At 36.3% G+C, this 20700-nt stretch overlaps 1 protein-coding gene across 1 annotated transcript; it reads right to left on the bottom strand.

The window, feature by feature from the left end:
• Nucleotides 1-1845: 1845 nt before the first annotated feature.
• LOC107783640 (uncharacterized) lies at nt 1846-18937 on the bottom strand. The gene is made up of 12 exons (XM_016604628.2): nt 18801-18937; nt 16860-18182; nt 14227-14234; nt 10763-10938; nt 8415-8475; nt 7389-7487; nt 5537-5631; nt 5117-5230; nt 3974-4041; nt 2688-2798; nt 2250-2484; nt 1846-2079 (listed from the first exon to the last, which is right to left on the bottom strand). The coding sequence occupies exons 2-12, from the start codon at nt 18140-18142 to the stop codon at nt 1969-1971; spliced, it is 2361 nt and encodes a 786-aa protein (XP_016460114.2). The 5' UTR covers nt 18143-18182; nt 18801-18937; the 3' UTR covers nt 1846-1968.
• Between the last annotated feature and the right edge of the window lie 1763 nt (nt 18938-20700).

Here is a 20700-nt window from a genome sequence, read left to right on the forward strand (position 1 = left end):
TGACCTGACTTTGTTATTTCAGGATTGCATTGGCGTGATCGATAGCATGCGTATCCCTGCTCATGTGCCAGCCAAGGATCAGTCTCGTTTTCGTAATAAGAAGGGTATTTTGACACAAAATGTGTTGGCAGCTTGCACATTTGATCTCCAATTTATATTTGTCTACCCTGGTTGGGAAGGCTCAGCTTCAGATTCACGGGTTTTGAGAGCAGTCCTAGATGATCCTGATCAAAACTTCCCTCCAATTTCTGAAGGTTTTTTTCCTCATAACTACTAAACAGAATAATTTGTCATTTTCTATTTTTTTGCACATACTCAAACAAGTGGTTGATATTGTATGGACGAATTGTCTATCGCAGGGAAATATTATCTTGTTGATACAGGTTATGTTAATATGGATGGATTTATTGCTCCGTTTCCAGGAATTCGATGTCATCTTCATGAATATCGGGGTGCTAATCTATTACCTAGAAGTGCAAAGGAGTTATTTAACCACCGGCATGCATCACTCAGAAATGCCATTCAGAAATCTATTGAGGTGCTGAAGACGAGATTTCCAATTCTGAAACTTGCCCCTCAATATGCTTTTAACACACAAAGGGACATTGTCATAGCTGCATGTGTTATTCACAATCACATCCGGCGTGAGGAAAGGAGTGACTGGTTGTTTAAAGACATTGAAGGAAGATCAGTAGAAGAATCGCCTGATTTAGATGACCAGCCTGATCCACAATTGGCTTTTCAAATACAAGAACAAAGTGCCTCCGCCTTGAGAGATTCCATTACAGCAGCAATGTGGAATGACTTTATCAATAAATGGGACGCATGGTGATTCATATTGCTTGGTTTTCAACTTATTCTGAAGTTGACGCCTTGGTTATCCTGTGAATAGCTTCATGTGTTCATGGAAAAAGATAGATTTGGTGCATGTCATAGTGAAAAGCATTAATTTTTTTTTGTTTTGCCATAGTTAGTAGTAACACTAGCAATACATGATTCATCCTTCAATTGAGATAATGATCCTCTTTTCCTTTTTTTGTGCCCGAATTCGGAGATGTTATTTGCTTCTGCCATCAGTTATCTATTGTTAATAGGGAGTTGTATCTTTCAGCATTTGTCAACCCGGATGATGATGAAAACTTTTGTACTGTGTAATTAGTACCGGTTTTTGTTATTGTCTTTCCACCTATTTTCTGTCTCTTACGATGTTGATATTTAGTTGTTGCTGCTGGTACGGATCTATTGTCTCTGTTATTGTCTTTCCACCTATTTTCTGTCTCTTACGATGTTGATATTTAGTTGTTGCTGCTGGTACGGATCTATTGTCTCTGTTTGTCTTTTTGAGCCGAGAGTATCCCGGAAATAGTCTCTCTACTCCTCCGGGGTAGCGGTAAGGTCTGCATACACTTTACCCTCTCCAGACCCCACTTGTATAATTTTACTAGGTGGTTGTTGATAACGGTGAAAACTTTACTTACTTTGCAAGTAAAGATAACTTCTATCTACCGGTGCTTTTGTTCTGATCATGGCCTCTTTTTTTGTGTGTTTTCCTTTTTACGTGCAAACTTTCCTTAATTTTAGCTATTTTGCAAGCATACATGTTACATAGGCTTCTCAAAGAATGACTTCATATTGGGTAAAACCACTGGCCTGAAAATGTCTCTTCCTGTGATGGAAGAAAGTTCTAACTAAAATTTTCCTATCATTTCACACTGATTCTGCATTTTGTAAAGCATATGGGATTTAGTATCTACTGCAGTTCACTTGAAAAGTAAAATTTGAAAACCATCAAAAAAAGGAAAAACAGAAAAGAGAAACATATACGCTGGAGGACGCATATGCACATTGTTTAAATCGTTTTGTTCATAACTTCCATAATTTAGCATTCTAAATCAGTATCAAGTCCAGTACATTTATCTCCAGACAAATTATATCCAAAACCTGTAGTTCTCCAATACAAAACATTGCCTAATTTGGGGAAAGAAAATGTGCTCTAGTAAGAGGATATTCCTTTCCAGCAATCCAAACGCCAGTTTGCGACCATTGAATGTCTTCCCACTCCACATTCTCCTCCAAAACCTTCCAAAAAGGTAACATTTGAAAACAATCAGAGGAAAAATAGACAGCTATTTTCTTAAATAGGGATGTAAGCTTTTTGGTATTCACAGCACAAATAACCTACTCTTCATGGTGTTGCTATTATACAGATATTGCTAACACGTAATAGGGGCAGAAACAAGGTTGAATACCTCAACATGTTCAAGGGGTAAAGGAATTCCAACTGATTGCATTAGTTTCTGAGGCAAGGCCTTCTTACACCGGGACCATCGAAACAAATCTACCATCATATTTTCACCGTCCGCTCCATATTTTTCTCCGTTTGCCACGTGTATGTTGTAAGTTTGAGGTTTGTCAACATCCATTTCATGCATCTGAGACGTTGTAGCCTTTACCATCTTTTCTCCATTAAAGCAGAGCTCATACCTTCAGATTAATTAACAAGTCAAGGAGTGAAGGAGACCGAAGACCACAGTAAAAAGGCACAAATCAGATGCAAAATTATCAAAAATCACATTTCGGTCACTTTCTCATCGATTTTCTTTTTCCTTCCTATTTTTTTCTTCACTCCTATTTGGCAGTTCCGTCCCATTGGAGGGTGTAAGAAAAGAGGGAAGCCAGTGAGTTACCTTTGAGTATGGGTTTCCAAATAAAGAACTTCACCCTTTTTCATGCGTGAAGATGTAAAAAGGGGCTTTTTCAAACCCTTGTCAGCAACAACACTGATACTGTATTTGAGCCTGGGGAAAGAAACGAGTAACAGTAAGTAAATAGAAACCATCGGCAACGGCTCATCAAGCTAAAATATCAAAAGAACAAAACCTCTTCAAGGTAAATCAACCTGGTAAATACTCCCTCCGTTCCAGTTTATGTGAACCTATTTCCTTTTTGGTCCGTTCCAAAAAGAATGACCCCTTTCTAAATTTGGAAACAATTTTGCTTAAACTTACAATTCTACCTTTAATGAGAAGCTTTTATAACCACACAAATACTCTGGGCCCCTTTTTGACTTGTTTAGGACCACAAATTCCAAGTCTTCATTTTTTCTTAAACTCCGTACCCAGTCAAACAGGTTCACATAAATTGGAACGGAGGGTATAAGACTTTTTAAATTGCCAAGGATATGGATCAAACCACTGACTTTGTTACCGACTCAAAACTAAAGGTCAGAGAATAGAACAAGACAAGTATACTGTAGCATTGCTCATCCTTGATATTCCAACCCATACTTCACAGTTCACAACCCCCTACTAACATATGGAAAGAGCTTGAAAAAGAATACAAAGACATTATCTACCCTTAGGTCCCAATCACAGATCCAAGCATCCCAAGATACAGTTAAAAAGAAAACTAAATGGTCCTCCGACGCATCAATCTTACTGCTTCAAAGTCACACACTCACACTTGTAGTTATATGCACAATACTCTGAACACTACAGGAATTGGGAAAAAATGATCAATAGTAAGACAGCCTTCATGGATCCATTGAAATTTCATTCAAGCAAATTGAAGGCAAGTCTTGAGAAGGATTTATTAGAGAATACCATATTGTAACTATTGAGTGCCAGGCTGTATTGGAAAAAAAGGAAGATAAATTTCATAGAAAAATTTACCTTGTTCTCCTTCCCAATAATATTGAAAAATATTTTAAATATGAAGAAAAAAAAGTTACTCATAAAATATATACCAAAAGCATTAAAAATAACTCCCTTTGGAAAAGAAAAAAAAAATCCTTTTGTTATGAACAGAACCCAATAGGAAAATCACAACAGAAAAAATTTGAAGGACGAGCTGATGCAGAAAATCGTACCATACCAAGGATCCTTGCATAAGTGACAAATCATTTGGATTTAAGAAAAGGAAAAAAAGAACCATTTATTTGAAGAGTAAGCTGATCCAGAAAATCACAACATACCAAGGCTCATTGCATAAGTTGAACTGAATGGTCACTTCACGTACAAATCTCTGTTGTCGTAGTGCATTCTACAATGAGAGAGGGAGGGAACCAACAATCAAGTTGAGGCTAAGTTAATTGGAAAATTTAAATACCACAACACACTACAACCAAGATTATTAATCAAAATAGAATGCATAGTGTTACATCTCCTTCTCCTTTCAGTACCTCAAGAAAAGATAAATAACAAAAAGATATGACCATCAGATTGCAATGACTAACCTAAAATAGACTATAAGATCTACTTGAGTTGGTTTTTGGTTATTTTGCAGCTCTTTATTACCATTGGGTCAAGCAGAAGCTCAAAACCAAGAGCAAGTCACTTTTCAACATTTTAAAATCACTTTTTGCATAGTTTTACGCACAATTACGAGAAAATGTGGCATATTGAGTTTTCCATGACCATTCCCATGACTCATGCAAATTAATGAGAAGCCAAATGTTCGAGAACTCGATGGAGCTCATTCTCTTATTCCTGAGTAATCTCAGCATAATGCATCTCGTTGCAATGTAAATAAGATGATAACATGATGTATAAAGGTAGAATTTTTTTTCGAATTCAACTATGATGTACTTGGGCTGTTTACGCGACCAATCATAGAAAGAACCGGTAACACCAAGAAGGGGATAGATTGTGGAAATTTTCAAGTTTCAGCATTTCAAGTTTTGCTTTTTTTATAAGATACAGTTGCATCATTAGTTAATGCAAAAAACACGTTCACATGAATATACCAAAACTCCTCTTACCTTTTTTTTTTCCTTTTAAGCTGTTTGTATGGACAAGGCATCCACGTTTTTAAAGTAAAAAAGGGTGGACAAGATAGTTAGATGTTAATTTGGCGACTATAGTGTTGAAAAGGGTTTAGCATTAGTCTACAGAAATGGAGAAGAGACACAATTCAGCAATAGTCTCCACCTAGATGGTTCTCAGCTGGTTATGCTATTTATAAAGAAAAGAGGAGGGTTCAGTCGAATGCTAAGCATCATCAATGTAAACAGCTTCAGGCTCCCAGAGAGGGAAAGTAAGCAAAAGATATATTGTTTGTCTTATAATATTTAAAAACGTGCAAAGCAGAATAAACTTCAACTTGAGTGGAACAATACCGAAGCTGCAGCTCTAGTGGTCATAGTGCGCTCTGCTGTCACGGGAGCAAGCGTAGGCTCCAAGGTTGAGGAGTGCGTGAGACAAGGTTCGAGATCTATGGTTCCACCTCCTTTCTAAAGGGCATGACAAATAATCAGAAAGGTCGTATAGGAGTCAGTACAAAGTTCCACATAGATATAACTGCACATTCATTACTTGTAAAAGGAATTTACTTGCATATAAAAATCAAAAACAGCAAGCAACATAGATTTGTACTCTAGGCAAGAATTGCTAGTAGTGTAAGTCCATCCCAGAAAGCTAAAAAAATCATCTGAAAACTAAAGGTTTGGCAAATAAAGTAGACGATATAAAACAATCTTGAGCCAAAAAAAATTAAACAGAGAGAATAGAAGGGAAGGAAAGAAGCATGCAATCCACACCTTCACAACAGAGCACCGCTCGATACAGTAGCTGCAGCCAACTGCAGCACCCCAGGCACGTGACCGCACATTGTTTCTCAGAGTTGATATATAGCCTACAGCAAATGCAGTCTGACATCAGAAATGCAACGGATCGGGATGCAACACCTTATCTGAACAGACTTATGATTTTACTCACAGAAGTCATATTGAAGGTGTCTTTGAATAAGCCTATTGCTATATGGACAAAGTATTGTGATGTCCCAAACATAATCAACACAGAGAAAATGGCCTTCAATAATCCTAGCATTTCAGATGCACTAAAAGCATTGTGAACATGCTGCAGCTCCACATTTTTTCCATTTTTAGCATAATCAATTAGTATTGTCGAAAACAATATGCATATTAGAAGGAGATAAGCCATTTGTCAACTTGCACCTTTGTTTTCCTTGTTTACTAATCAATTAGTACTGTTGAAAATAAGATGCACATTTGAAGGGGATCAGCAATTAGTCAACTTGCAAAAGCTTGGATTTTATCAGTTTAAATAATGAAGTGAGATCAAGCAAATTGAAAAAACAAAAATTGAGCAATACTGTGTAAAGCTCTCTGTGAGAGAATCTCCAGAAGGGACAAATTAGTTAATATTACGGAAAAGAATATGTATACTTCCAGGACTTCACCACATTTTAGATCTTCCGAGAGATTCCCGATCAATGATTTAGGTAAGTACCAAAAGGAAAGAGAGAATGAAAAGAAAAACTTGATCCTGCTCCATTCAGAAGGGTATGCCTACAAGTAGCTATCCTAAATGATTCTTTTTCTTAAGTTTCCCAAGGTGATTCTTAAGATATGTAAAGTGACATAACTTCAAAAAGATACTATGCAAGTGGAACACATATTTTCATTATTGATCTTTTTTTTATACAATAAGTGGTGTCTAAGCCAGTTTGCACATACTTCAACTATTGCACCAGGTACCTACTATCTCCCACCAACACAAGTACCGGTAACTTTGTCCACCAAGGCTTAGGCAAATAAGAAGAAATCACCTAGTGTATTTTGTTTCCGCTGGGATTTGGACCTTGGTCTCCAAGGTTTGCACTCACTACATGGACCACCACTTGGGTGCTTTATCGTTCTTATATTTTCCTAGACAGGTACACCTTACAGCTATTTTCTAACTAAAGTAGGCCACCAATCATTTCTCATCAGATAATGCGCTGATTCACTACATTTCAAAACATATGGCAGTTGGCATAGAAGTTATATGAAGTACAACAGTCAACTATGTAAGTGTCCCTTTTTAAATTCTTTTTGCCTTGGTTGAGGGTGGGGGAAGCAAGGTGCTTAACCAAGTCTCAAGTGTTTAATAACAATTATCTTCGCCTTGAGTAATCAAATTCATTTAACCGAAACCCCAGACATCAATGTGAATAAAAGAAACTCTTATTGTTTCAGCGAACTCCAAAGCGCCATAGCCCCATGTTTGATCTTCCCAGAGCCAAAACACACACTAAAATTATTAACAAACAAGTGTGATAGAGAGCCCGACCAAAACTTGGGACCATAAAAGGTGATTGTTGTTAGTTTATAGATATGTATAGTGTAGTCTTGTCCCACATTGGAAGAAGAGTAATATCTCCTTGTAGTGTATAGCTATAAATAAGGACCTCTTGTATTGTATTTATTATCCAATATCAATAACATATTTTCTCCCGTGCTTTCTCACAATTGTAAAATTTGGGGCTACAAATAATTTCAGAACAACTTATTAAAAGAAAAGTTTTAAACATTATACCATATGTAGAACAGGATCTGTTTTTCTAACAATAGCAATGCTGAAGCAAGATTTAGTTTTCAAAAGACTTACAATCTTGGGGAGGTAGCACCCTGATAGTAGCGTGTAACTCCTTAATGGTTGGCAGAAGAGGAGAAGCAGTAGTACGACAGTAACCTGTGTGCATAAGAACTGGAGAAACAAGAAAAAACAGTAGTAAATAGATGTCGCAATGTCCTATATTATGCGTGCACATAAAGTACTTCGGTAAGTTCTCAAGCAATTCTGAGGTAAAGGCTAAACAGTTCTCTAGACCAAATGGACAAGCAGATAAGTTGATGGTTATTGATATTATCTGAGCAGATATATTTGCCTCTTTTAACAGGAGACAAAGGGAAGACCAGTAGCACAATCAATAATAAGGAAAGTTCAGCAAAAACATTATCTCTTTAGAATAATTATCTATTATCTTGTTTTATGTGAAAAATAGGTTTGCTTGACCAGATCATAGTTATGAAAAAATTGGGAAGAATGAAAGCTAGACCTATGAAAAAATCCACCACATGAAGGTATACTCAAAATCTATTTCTTCTATGCAGGCAACATTTCCACACTTCCCGCTTGAGGACAAGCGCGATTTGAAGGAGAGGAGTAATGTTAGAATCCCTTTAGTCTACCAACGGTTTACACATGGAAAGTATAAAAATATCAGGAAGTAGATGACTTCAGCATCTGCTAGTTATGTTTCATAAATTTCCTGTAGCAGTTATTAGTAGTAGGCCACTTTCTCATTCGGTCATTCCAGTGTGTTAGGAAGTTATTTCCTAGTTTTAGGTGGGTGGTTAATCAACCAGTGTTTGAATTAAAGTTATTTGAATTCAGTGAAAGGTATGCAGAAAGTTATTCCAGTCTTTGAGTACTTTAACTCTAGAGATTGCAGGTTCTCTCTTAGCGAACCAGCACCATAGGTTGCAAAAAGAAACCATCTTTCCAAACTCCTAATATTCTCCATATTAACTCTGATTTTGTCTTGCAGTGTCCCATAACTAGATCCATAACAGGGGACTGTAACATAATGCCTTAATTGTGATACGAAAATATTGAACATAAGTGACAAACCTGCAACAAGATCTGAGTCATTGGTGTATATATCCGTTCCCCATAGCTGGCCACCTCTCACCTGCAAATGACATAGCGAACTCAAATGACTATGATAACATGATAAGACAGAACCAAACTACAACCACAAGAGATAAGACTGGGAGTCAGATGTAACCTAAGCCAGAATTGTAGGTGTGGGGATGAGATGCATATTAGAATTAGTGGCAGGAATATGCATACAAAGGATGAAAGGTGCATGTTGATCAGGTTCTATGCCCCCAGCATAAATGTGTGTGAGAGAGAAAGACACAGAGAGAAAGATGCCACTTGGTGCACTTATATTAGAATTCAAAAGCTCTTTTGTTTTGCAATTTGAGTTAAAGTTGGTCCATCAATTCAGCAGTATAATGCTGCACTCAGATTTTTTGAATGTTAAGAGGATAAATTAAATTATACGCGACTACCTTCACACATGTCTAGATTTATTAAACCTAATTAAGAACATTATTATATAATACCATGTAGGATACCTTGGGATATCTATATGTAATTATAGACTAATTACGTACCTTATTAGGTACAGAGAATGATTACCTACTATAATGTAGATAGTCAGAAACTCATATATAAGAAGCCCCTCTAGTACTTTGTTAATCAATCAAATTCAGCAAGTAATCTTCATTTTTGTCAATGGTATCAGACCCTCTAAATCTTGAGTAGCTTTCACCTACCGGCGAGTGGCTTTACGCCTCCTTCCTCGCCACTGTTTTTTCTTCATTCTTTTCCTCTTCCTGGCCCCCTCCCCTTTCCATCAACCTCTATGACGATGCATTGTCCTCTCTCTAGCGACCGGCATCGTCCACTCTGTGGTGACTCGTGCAGCTCCTCTCTAAAGAAACCCACACATCCTCTAAAATATTGAACTTCTTGTCATTGTTTTTCTAATTTAAGCTACACCGATGATGTCCTGGAAGTTCGCAACACCATACCTTTTTCCAGTGACTGAGAATAGATTTCTTCCCACGTTTAGTGCAAGAAGCACTTTCTTTCTTGTGCAGTTACCAGCAACTGCAACTTTCTGAAAGAAAGAATTCCAACACTGTTTTCTTTTCGGTGATCTTGCACTATCTCGGCAAGATTTTGACAACTTCTTTCCATGTTTTCAAAATAAGCAAACACATATTGCTTTTCCCCACTTAGAGTTTGAGAAGGCATGTTGAATGTTAGAAAGGATAAGTAAAGTTATATGTTTCTAAATTCACACGTCTAGATTCATTGAATTAACTAAAAATAATAGTATTATAGACTACTCTATAGGATACCTTAGCATATTAGGTATATAATGATAGACGAATACTTACTTTACTAGAAAAAGAAAATGATTACTACCACATTGTACGTAGTCTGAGACTCATATAAAAGGAATCCCTCTTAAGAAGAAATGAACGTTGAGCCTAACTCAACCATAAAAGCTAGCTCATACAATGAGGATTTTTCCGAAGATCACATAAAGAGTCCAATTCCCCACCCCACAAATGATGTAGGATTGTTAACACACTCCGCATGCCCAAACGGTACTGTGGACAACACAATATGGGGCCCAACATCGGATAAACCAAGAATTCGGATGGACCTTGGCTCTGATACAATGAGAAGAAATGGAACTTAGGCCTAACTTAACCCCAAAAGTTAGCTCATGAAGTGAGGAGTCCACAAACGACGTGGGACTACTAACACCTCTTGTACATTGCAACTCCCACTCATGTCCAAGTTTGATCATCATTTACAATGCAAGCCAATGGTCCAGAAAATAAGTCTTCGTTAACAACAGTCATTTTAAGTATTAAAATGTCTTGCTCCAATGCTAAGCACCGCACGTACATCTAAGATATACAACATCATAGCACAACATAAAGATTCACTTAACTTATCAATCCACCAAAGGCTACTTAATTAAAAGAAACTGGACTCAGACTTCATAATAACAACCAAGAGTACTCCAATAACTAATATATATTCTGTATCAAGCCTGACGACGTCCCGCTTTGCGAACTTCTGAAGCATAAATTCATCGCACTGATTGATGGCTAGCGTGTAAGAAGCTATGCAAAGTAATAGGGAGCTAGCACAGTGATGTTCAAATATTTCAAAGTTGGTTAAGAGTAAAAGTATTTAGAAACACCCGCATAATCATCCAACCTCTTTCTTGTTCAATGATTAGAAAGGAAAACCCTTGAACCAGAGTATTGAAAGAGCTATTATTTAAAATTAATTAGAGTAGTTATCTTCGAAAGGACACAAACAGAAGATGAGGAATAAAATTTAAAAGGGTGTATATGAATCATCAGCTGCTATTCCAATCTTACCTGGCGATTTGTAGCTGATACGTGTTCAGCTGGAATCCTAATTTCTAAAGTAGGACCACTTGGAGAGCTCTCAGATGCTCTATCAGCTTGAGATGATTCATATTCCTTCCACAATTTAATCAGTTCTTGCATGCACTCACCAACTCTATAATTGACGGTGGATACATCATGCTTACCTGGAAAGACAAAGGAAACCAATTTCTCAGATATGGAGCAGGAATACTAAGTCACAACATTTTTTTTTATAACCGATAAATCCCAAGGGCTAGTGGCGCATGGTTCAAAACTCGGTGGATAATGGGCCCATTTAGTCGGCTAATCTATGAGCAACTTCTGCTTTGTACCATCATCAGTTGATTTTTTGTACAGAAGTAGCAACAAGCAAGTAGGGATGAAAAACAATAGAAAAACATCCTAACCTAACGTTGACTAACATTTTAATGGCAGGTGAAATGCAACAAATATTTTTAATAAAATTTATTTAGTACAAGATTTTTCATAAAGAAAAAAGAGAATACAGAAATTATCATCATAGAACGCATCAGACATATCAGCTCTGCAGCAAAGGAGGGACAGAAAACAGTTCAATTCACTCAGAATTTTTATTTGACTATTCAAAAGAGGAATTTTATAGAACTCATAAAACCATTCCACAAAACAAGTAATATGATCTGTAGATATAGCAGTATGACTCTAATAGATGAGAATCATTTGCATATGTTACAAATATTGAATGCGCAACTTCCGCATACAATGTACTACAGGTCACAACAAACATGTAGCAGACATTACTAGAGTTAAAACGTTGCAGTCAGTGCATTAATGGGAATTTACACGTAGCAATTATCCACAAATAACAGATTACATGTGAATTTGTGATGTTATCTGAGAGCTAATATACCATGCGTTACAAGATGCACAAAATGCGCCATGTGTTACAGCTGTAAGTTATAAGTTGGCTTTTGCACGAAGTGGCTGATTATCAGAATCCTGGGCTTACCCATATAGTTTCCAAATGTTGATGTGTAAAGAAATGATTATTATACTTTTGATAAACTAAAGAATAATTATAATCTTGAAGAATACAAAAGAAAAGCCATTGTAATGTGTGGCTGTCTCTTTTCCAATTCAAAGTAGAAATCTTTCATGTTTTCAATACTCGGGACATATTTTTTAGAATAGACCTTGGGCCTAATTCAACCCCAAAAGCTAAATCATGAGATGAGGATTACACAAAATCATATAAGGAGACAACATCTCATTCCCTCAACCAATGTGGGACACTCTAACACTCCCCTCCTCCTGCAAGGCGAGGGTTGAACATCTGGAACGTGGACAAAGTAACAAATGGGGCCCAAAATTGGGTAAACCAAGGATAGGGATGGGTCTAGCTCTGATAGCAGGTAAAGAAAATGGACCTAGGGCCTAACTCAACTCCAAAAGCTAACTCATAAGGTGACCCAAGGCTATATGAGGAGAACAACACTTTTTTCATGCAAAGGAGAACAATACATTCTCTCAACCAATGTGGGACATTATAAAAAATGTACATAACATTAGATTACAAATTGAGCTTAAGTAACTATTCAGACCTCTTTTAACTTTCTCAGGTTAAGCTAATATTCTCACAGAATTTTTCTCTTGATTACAGATCAATTAGAATGTTTTCTCTGGATTATCTACTCTTCAGGCTGACTTAACCTTTTCAATTTTATTTATTTTCATGGACCCTTTTTGGAGTACTTTTGGCCAACGTTCATTCCTCAATTAAGATTCAATTGGCCACGGGATTGAGCAGAAGGAAATTTGTCATGAAATAGCAGTAAGAGTACAGTCATAGAACTCTGTAATTATGTCAAACTAGAAAAAAGATCAATGCAACTCACCCTTTTATGTAAAAGGAAAAAACACAAGAAGAAGTCATATTCTCACAGAAATAGATAATCATATCATCAATTACTAGAAGTCCTTGTTCGCATTACTTTTAAGATTTTCAGACTCCATTGACATAATTAGCTATACCAAATTGAAAATAGGGGAGTGAGGTGGTCAGGTTAAAATTTGCATGCAAGAAAGTGAGAAGCTAAAGACCCTAAAGTAAAAGAAGAACGGATAGAAGAGAAGCACTAATCTCAAAGACAATGTCATCACTCATCACTTGGTTCTAAAGGAAAGTTATATCCTTTTGTCTCTTATCTGTTTCCCCTAGTACCCACCCCTGGCTTTCAGGGCCTCAAAAATAATTTCGCCTTATCATTGTTTTGATGAATTCCTTAGCTAACTACTTAGCAAAATTTCGTGTATAATTGTTTTTTAGTTTTTCTCTAATAAATCTTTCAGGACTAATTGTAGATTGCCAATATGGATAATTGGAAAAGCTCCTGAAAGATTGCCAATATGGATAATTGGAAAAGCTCTATATAATACCGACTACATCAGAATGATATTTGTGTCAAACTAATTCTTCCTCTCTAATCTAGAGCTCAATATGATGAACATGGAAGAGGGATACAGGAGACAACACACAAAGAGGGATACAAGAGACAAGTTTTTAAAAAAATGTGGGTTATCTAAAAAAGGAAAGAGCATAAGCTTGGCGATGTTGATTGGCTTTATTCAATCCAGCAAGTGGTCCCTTGATTTAAAGCGCATAAAACGAACGACCTTTTAGATGGTTATTAAAAGAGAACTTAATATGTAACATGTGGCCCGAAATTTTTTGTATAAGAAAGACTTCAATTCAAGGAGAGAAATTTATTTAATCTTAAATGACTCAAAGCATTTCAAGCAAGATTGTCTTCTAATCCTGAAGGGACCTGGTTTCCAGTTGTATCATCGTGCTAATTTGGTCACAAACTACTGATTGTTTTGTCCATTAAAAAGAGAGATTGGTCCATCAGCAGTGACAAAGGTTATATGGATTCAAACAAATGGCAAGAAGTTTGCAGTTCACAATCCAAAGTATACACCAGCAATCAATAGTGTAAAGCCAAAAAGAAGAAAACTACATGCCCACATGAGACTTGAGATGCAGAAACAAAAGAATGACATCTATAGAGTTCCTTTCTCTGCATACTGGAAAAGTGATGACCAACAAGTCATTCAAGACAGTTCGAGTATAACACATTGTCGAAGGAGATTCATGTAATACAGACAGACGCTGAAAGCAGTTAAGATAATAAAGAGGATGAAGAAGCAGGAACATGTGACATATGATTTTGCATATAGGCATATCTAGCAACCTAAGGCAGAAACAGCTGGCAAATCTGGAAGAATGACGGCCAAAAGAGCATCAATTCCTAACATGGAAACTATCACAACCAATAAAAGATGGGATCAAGGTTGTTTTATTTGTTAACTTAGCAACTTTCAGAGTCAAATAAGTCTGCAAATATGAATGCCAAGAACAACTCCCTCCTCTGCATACAAACTTGAGACCACTTCAAGTATTTTTAACAGCTTACCTGGAGATCTGCACAGAAAGAAAACAGAAGAGTTACACTACACATCAACAAAAAGAGATTTATCTGCATCTAAGTGGAGAAAAAATCATCAAACTTATCAGGATAAATAAATTATAGGAAGTTTAAACTCAAATTAGTGAAATTTTTAGTTGCTAGACGAGAAAATGAATTAAACACGTTACTTAGACCACATATATCACCCTTTAATTATCAAATCTAGTTCAGTCTTTACATTTAATTTTTGAGTAAATAACCATACAAGACCTGAGAAAAAGATAATTGTCAACCAAACTGAATCCTGAAAACCAAACTAGTCACTGAATTTGAAGTATGATAGATGTGATTAACACCCTATTACCTAAACTGGCAAATCTGACTAAAGCCATAATAAACTTTTTGATCAAGCTTTTCAGGATTAAATGGAAGAATATTGATGAAGCTGCATAAAGGTGGTTTTAAAAGCTTTTTTTTGTTGATAAAATAATAACTTTATTAATGTAGAAAATTGAAAAGCTTTCCCCTTTAAGACAACATTGCTCTTATAAAAGCATTTTATCGCTGCCCCCCTCCGCGATTAAGAAATGGCACAGCTGAACATTATAAAGGATCTGAAAATTTTGAATTCACAATTCTTAATTACGCCTTATAGATGTTTCTAGGGATCTTGGAAACTTGATGTTGGGTTTCGGATGCCTTCTTGACCTGCTGACTTCTTTTTATAAAAAGATGATCAAATGACCCAAAAAAAGGTGAAAATCAGGATTACTTGAAGAGTTTGGATATCAAAGGGTTTAGCTTATCTTAACAGGGAAAGACACATTTAAAATATGGCAACAATTCTTAATGACAAGATTGACAAAAGATCAGCCATCATATTCATGCCCATTCTGGAATGTTTTTCTCGACTGAGATTACTCAAAAGACAGACAGGATTATTAATACACTTATTTGACTATAAATATCTCAGATTTCCCGGAAATGACATGTGACATCTCCTTTTTGTTCTTGTGAAAAGAGAAGAAACTTTTTATTGACTTAGTCAACTAACAATATACAAGAGGAGCTCCTTACATAGAAGTTTAAGGCTACATATGATATGGTAGGTAACATCATCTATGCTAATAAAGGTAAATAAATATTCTATAATTAAGATACATAATAATATCCTAATGTATCCTACATAATATTTTTTTTATTCAAGTTCAATGGATTCAGACATTTCTAAATGTAGAGACATAAACACTACTTACTTTTAACACTACTTACTTTTTTAACATTGAACACACACCCTAAACTCAATGTGGGTGGAATAGTGTAGAATCACCAAAAAAGAGAAGTAGTGTTGGAAAGTAGCAGGTACCCGGTATTTGTGTTGGTGGAAAGTAGTAGGTACCCACTGGAATAGCCGAGCTGGGAGCACGCTGGCTCGGACGCCACCATTATCAAAAAAAAAAAAAAAAAAGGGTTTATATAGCTTTTCTCTTCAAAAAAAAAAAAGCAATGTTGGAACTCTTTCCTCCAAAAAGTTACTGATGATTACACAGCGTAAAAATGTGCTTCTTGTACTAAATACAAAAAGGAGCCTATCTTTTCTTTTATAACCGAGAAATCCACCGACTACGCTTCAAAACTCAGTAGATAATGGGTCCCTTTATCCTTTTCCATTTAAATCCATGCCTAGCTCCCAACAGGATTCGAACACGTGACTTAAGCCACGTACATCTCGTGTTAAACAACCTCTGCCGTTGAACCAAAGCCCAAGAGCCAGAAAAGAATCTATTCTCTATAATTGCGAAAAAGGTATACTATTGCAAATCTCTAAGACATCATCGGCAACTTCAATTAGCAAAAACAATGACCAAAAAAGTCAAGTCTAGAGGAGGGTATCAGGTGCCAGTCTCCATAGTGATATGATGCCGGTCGCTGAAGAGAGGAGCGGTGGAGAAATGAGTAGCAATAGATCAAAGTCACAGTGGTCACTGGACCACTGGCACAAGAGGAGTGACGTACTAGAAAAGAAGAGGAACATTGCTGGTAGCCGAGAAAAAATGTTAGAGGAGTCGACGTTGACTGTGGATGAGAAGAGGTATGGGTCACTCGAAAACAAAAGGAAAAGAAGAAAGACAGAGATTGGCAGGTGGCTTTAGGCCGTCCACCAATAAGTGGAACTATATGAAAGCCTATCAAGAAAAGAAAAGAAAACATTTTATTGACTTAGTTGATCAACAATGTACAAGAGGACCTCTAAGAAGCTTAGGCTACGCATGATATGGCAGGTCACCATGCTCTACGCTAATAAGATAAGTAAATATTTTATAATTAAGTACAAAATATCACAAGGTATCCTACAGAATATTCTATAATAGTTCCTTAATTTTTTTCTTTATTAAGTTCTATAATACTTTCCTTGTTTGATTGAATCTAGTCCTATATGAATCTAGACATATATTCTCTAACATTCAACCGTTCTAAAGACCTCGAACTCGAGGATTGTAGCAGACAGGGGCCATGACATCTATCTATAGTTGCAATGGTCCATTACTCTGCCGGCTGACTGTAGATTGCCTATGGCTCACCATTTATAGGTAAAGAATCAGAAAACATCAAGTCAATCAGCAAAGGAAAAGGCATACCCTTCATTTTCATGAGTGTGTGACCTAAAAGGAGGATCACGGTTGGCCATAGGACTCCCTCTTGGCCTCCTCTTGCGCTGCTGAACTCCACAATTAAGAGCTTCTCTTTCTCTTTCTCTTTCTCCACCTCCTTCAGTGTCCATTGCTTCCCCCTCTGATTCTTTATCATGATGCGTGCCAGGTTTCTCAGGCTTCTCTCCTTCAAAATCAGTATCTCTTTCCTTTCTCCTCTCGCTTCCATCTCTGTCAGTATTTTTCCAGCTATCATGATCTTTCTGTTTCTTCAGCTCCACTGTTGAATTTCCCAGCTCATTTGTTTTTCCAGGAACATCAACCACTTTTTTTTCACTCTGTGAAACCTCTCTCTCCGCTCCATTCCACACTTCCCTGTTCACATTGTCCTTTTCCCAGTCCTTTGGTCTGTCCTTATCCTTTGAAATATCTCTTCTTTCCTTCTCCCGCCGCTCAGAGTCCCTTTCCTCTTTAAGCAACTCCTTGTTATCAGAACTGCTATTCCCTAGTTGTAAATTATTCCGGCGATCATTTCTTTCTTTATCCCTATCTCCCCCTTCCCGGTGCTTCCCTTCTTTCCTTTTTCTATCTTTATCTTTGTCTATCAAATCCACCTTGTTTTCACCAATAGCTTCACGCACTTGAGCAAAATCCCTGTTCTCAGCGTCTGAGAATTCCTTTCCTACCTCGGCAGCACCATGGGTTCTTGACGCATTCCATGGATCCACGTTCCCAGCAGGGACATCAAGATATCTTTTGCCCGTGTTTTCTTCTTTAGAATCTTTCCAACTCACCCCACTAAACCTGTCCTTATCCACCTTCACATCTCCCTTATATTCGGGTAAATTATCCCTTTCATGTTTAATGTCCTTACCATCATCAGCTCTCTTCTCAAATCTATCATCCCTGTCCCTTAATTCACTTTTTGCATCACAATTCTCAACCTTGTTATTTTCCTTGGGCTGCAATCTGTTTTCTAAAGCAACAGAATGATCAGGATGTGAAACATTTGGACAAGATGAAACACGGTACATTGGTAGCTCAGGAGATCTTCTATCCGAATCCCGTGATACGAAACGTCGAATCTTCGGCATTCGACCATCTGGGCCTACATCAACGGAGCGAATAAATTCCACTTTTCCATCACTCGTCAGCTTGATCATTCTACCAGAGTCATCCTGGTAGTACGTTGGAGAAGAAGAGTGACTGCGGTTACTACCACTAACATTTCCACCATCCTCATGTGGTCTTTTATTAGGAGTAGTGCTCATATTCCAGCATATAAGTTAAGGAAAACTCAAGAACCACAACCTGCAAAATATTAAAACCCAAGAAATATCAACCTAAATCGATGATGTGCTGAGCAAAATAACAAGGAAAACCACCTGTAAGAAACAAAAATAATAAACTTTTCACCAAATTCATGAACAGCTTAACAATACAAAGCCGTTTTATTAATAACATTCACTAACTAGTGAAAGATCTGCAAGCCACAAACTCTCAAAGCCGATTCATACCTAATTATAATTCTACAACCTGCTACCTACACAACCATGCATCATTCACAGAGGAGATATCAGTTAGGAGGCCAAGCATTAAGATCTCTTTTTTATCTTTCGAATTCGATTAAAGGCAAGATTTCATCTTTTGGTAGCAGCAGGCTTACAGAACTTCAAAATCTGATATAAAATAGAGAGAAATAATTGGAGACCAGCATTGCCATCTCAATTCGAGCAAGTATTATACCTATATTTCCTCTAAAAATCAACTTTAACTCAATAAAGCAACCCTAAGTATAGCAATCAGTAAGAACCCGGAAAAGAAAAAAGGTTAAGGCTTTGAATCTAATAACATACACCCAGAACAGAAAAAACCAAGAAAATCCCCCAAAAAGATAAGCTATGAACTTTAATGCCAGCAAAAACACACCTTAGTAGCAAAAGAAGGAGAAAAAACCTCAAACTTTATCTGTCAATTTCTCTCTTTAGGACCAAAGTACAGAGGAGAATTGCTTAGATTTAGAGCACAAGTTATCGGGGTGTATTTGTCAGCAAAAATGTACACTGATCTTTTTGTGTTTTATATTGAGCAAGTACGTAATTAATGGTGTAATTTGGAATTAGTGAGTCAAATGACAATTTAGCCCTTTAATTTGGCTTTACTAGGAACTAGATAGGTAAAAAAAGCCAGCTTTTGAACAGTTATTTAGAGGCCGTTTGGTTCTGGACAAGATTATAATTCTACATCTGATGTGGGATAACTAATAGCAAGATTTAATATAAATTTTATACCAATATCAGCTAATATCAATAATCAGATATGGAAAAGTATAACTTAAAATTCTAAGTTGAGATTAGTATCTAATTTCGGTAATTAAATCACAAAAAGTGATTCAATACTTAGCCAACTCTTGAGATGTAGTTAAACAATAGAGTTTTTAAATAAATAAGCATAAAATACATTTTTGCACTTTAATCCTCTCCGTCCCGTTTCAGCTGCGCAAACACGAAGTGGGCGTTTGGATATAAGAAATGTAAAATTTCAAAAAAAAAGCGAAAAAAATTTCAAGTGAAAATGGTATTTGGAAATTAGAGTTGTGTTTGGACATAAATATAATTTTGGGTTGTTTTTGAAGATTTGTGAATAATCTGAGTGAAAATTTTAAAAAATAACTTTTTGGAGTTTTTTAAAAATTCGAAAAAATCCAAAATGTATTTTCAAGTGAAAATTGGAATTTTTATGAACAAACGCTGATTTCGAGAAAAAATAATTTTTTTTTGAAAAAAAGGGAAAATTTTCTTATGTCCAAGCGGGCGAAGTAAAAGGATAAGGAAATCAAAACTCCATAAGATTGGATTTACATTACTTGTCTTTAAGTTAATAACGTAAACTTTTTCCGACTGAATTATAAGTCAAAATATTTTTTAGGGCCTAAACTACTCCAATCGTATAGGAAATAGTTTAAAGTTATTCTCGAAACAATTACACTCTTTGTCTGTTGGCCAATATTCCAACTAAATTGGGCCCATATTTTTGCTATCTAACCCGGTTTGGCCCAGATTATACATAATCTGAAAGAATTTTTTATTTCTTTAACCCTACATTGAAAATACAATTCCTCCACAATCCACAGCCCACCTAAGCTTCTTTATATATCTTCTACGCACTTCAACTCCAAGTGTGAAACTACATCTTTAACAAAGATTTGAAGCCTTAAGTGACGAATTTGCCTCATCCTTGCTACTGGGTTTATTATTCCTTTTCCTTTCAGTGTATATAATCATAAAACCTCTATTTGTTGGAGCTCAAGTTTCTCATATCTGAAATCTAGCTGATTAAAAAATCTCATTGAATAGCTAAAGCTTTAAGTTTAAACTTTATTTGAGATTTTGAGTTTGAAAGTCAAGTTCACATATGAGATTTGAGATTAATTTTGAATTTGGGGGGGGGGGGGGGTTGCTTGGAAACATCATTTGGTCTTGTTCCAATCGATTTGAAACATCAAGAGGAGTTCAAAACTAAATTGAAGTGATTTGGAATAGATTTGAGCTAGATTAAAGTTAAATTTTCAGAAGAGACTCAAGAAGAAGGTTGATAGGATTTATTTGTATGCATAATATTGTATAAGAGTATATACACACCTATATTACTATACCATATTAATATATTATTTACAAGTATTCGGTGGGTTTCTCCTCCTCCTCCTCTTTTTCCTCTTTTTCTTCTTTGATGATTTTAGTTGAAATTGAGATGTAGTGTTGGCTAAAAGATGTTTTCTCTATAAATGGTATAATTGTTATTCATACGTACTTAGACAAGATAGATATAT

Source organism: Nicotiana tabacum, chromosome 13 (assembly GCF_000715075.1).
Source record: "Nicotiana tabacum cultivar K326 chromosome 13, ASM71507v2, whole genome shotgun sequence".
Taxonomy (NCBI): Eukaryota; Viridiplantae; Streptophyta; class Magnoliopsida; order Solanales; family Solanaceae; genus Nicotiana; species Nicotiana tabacum.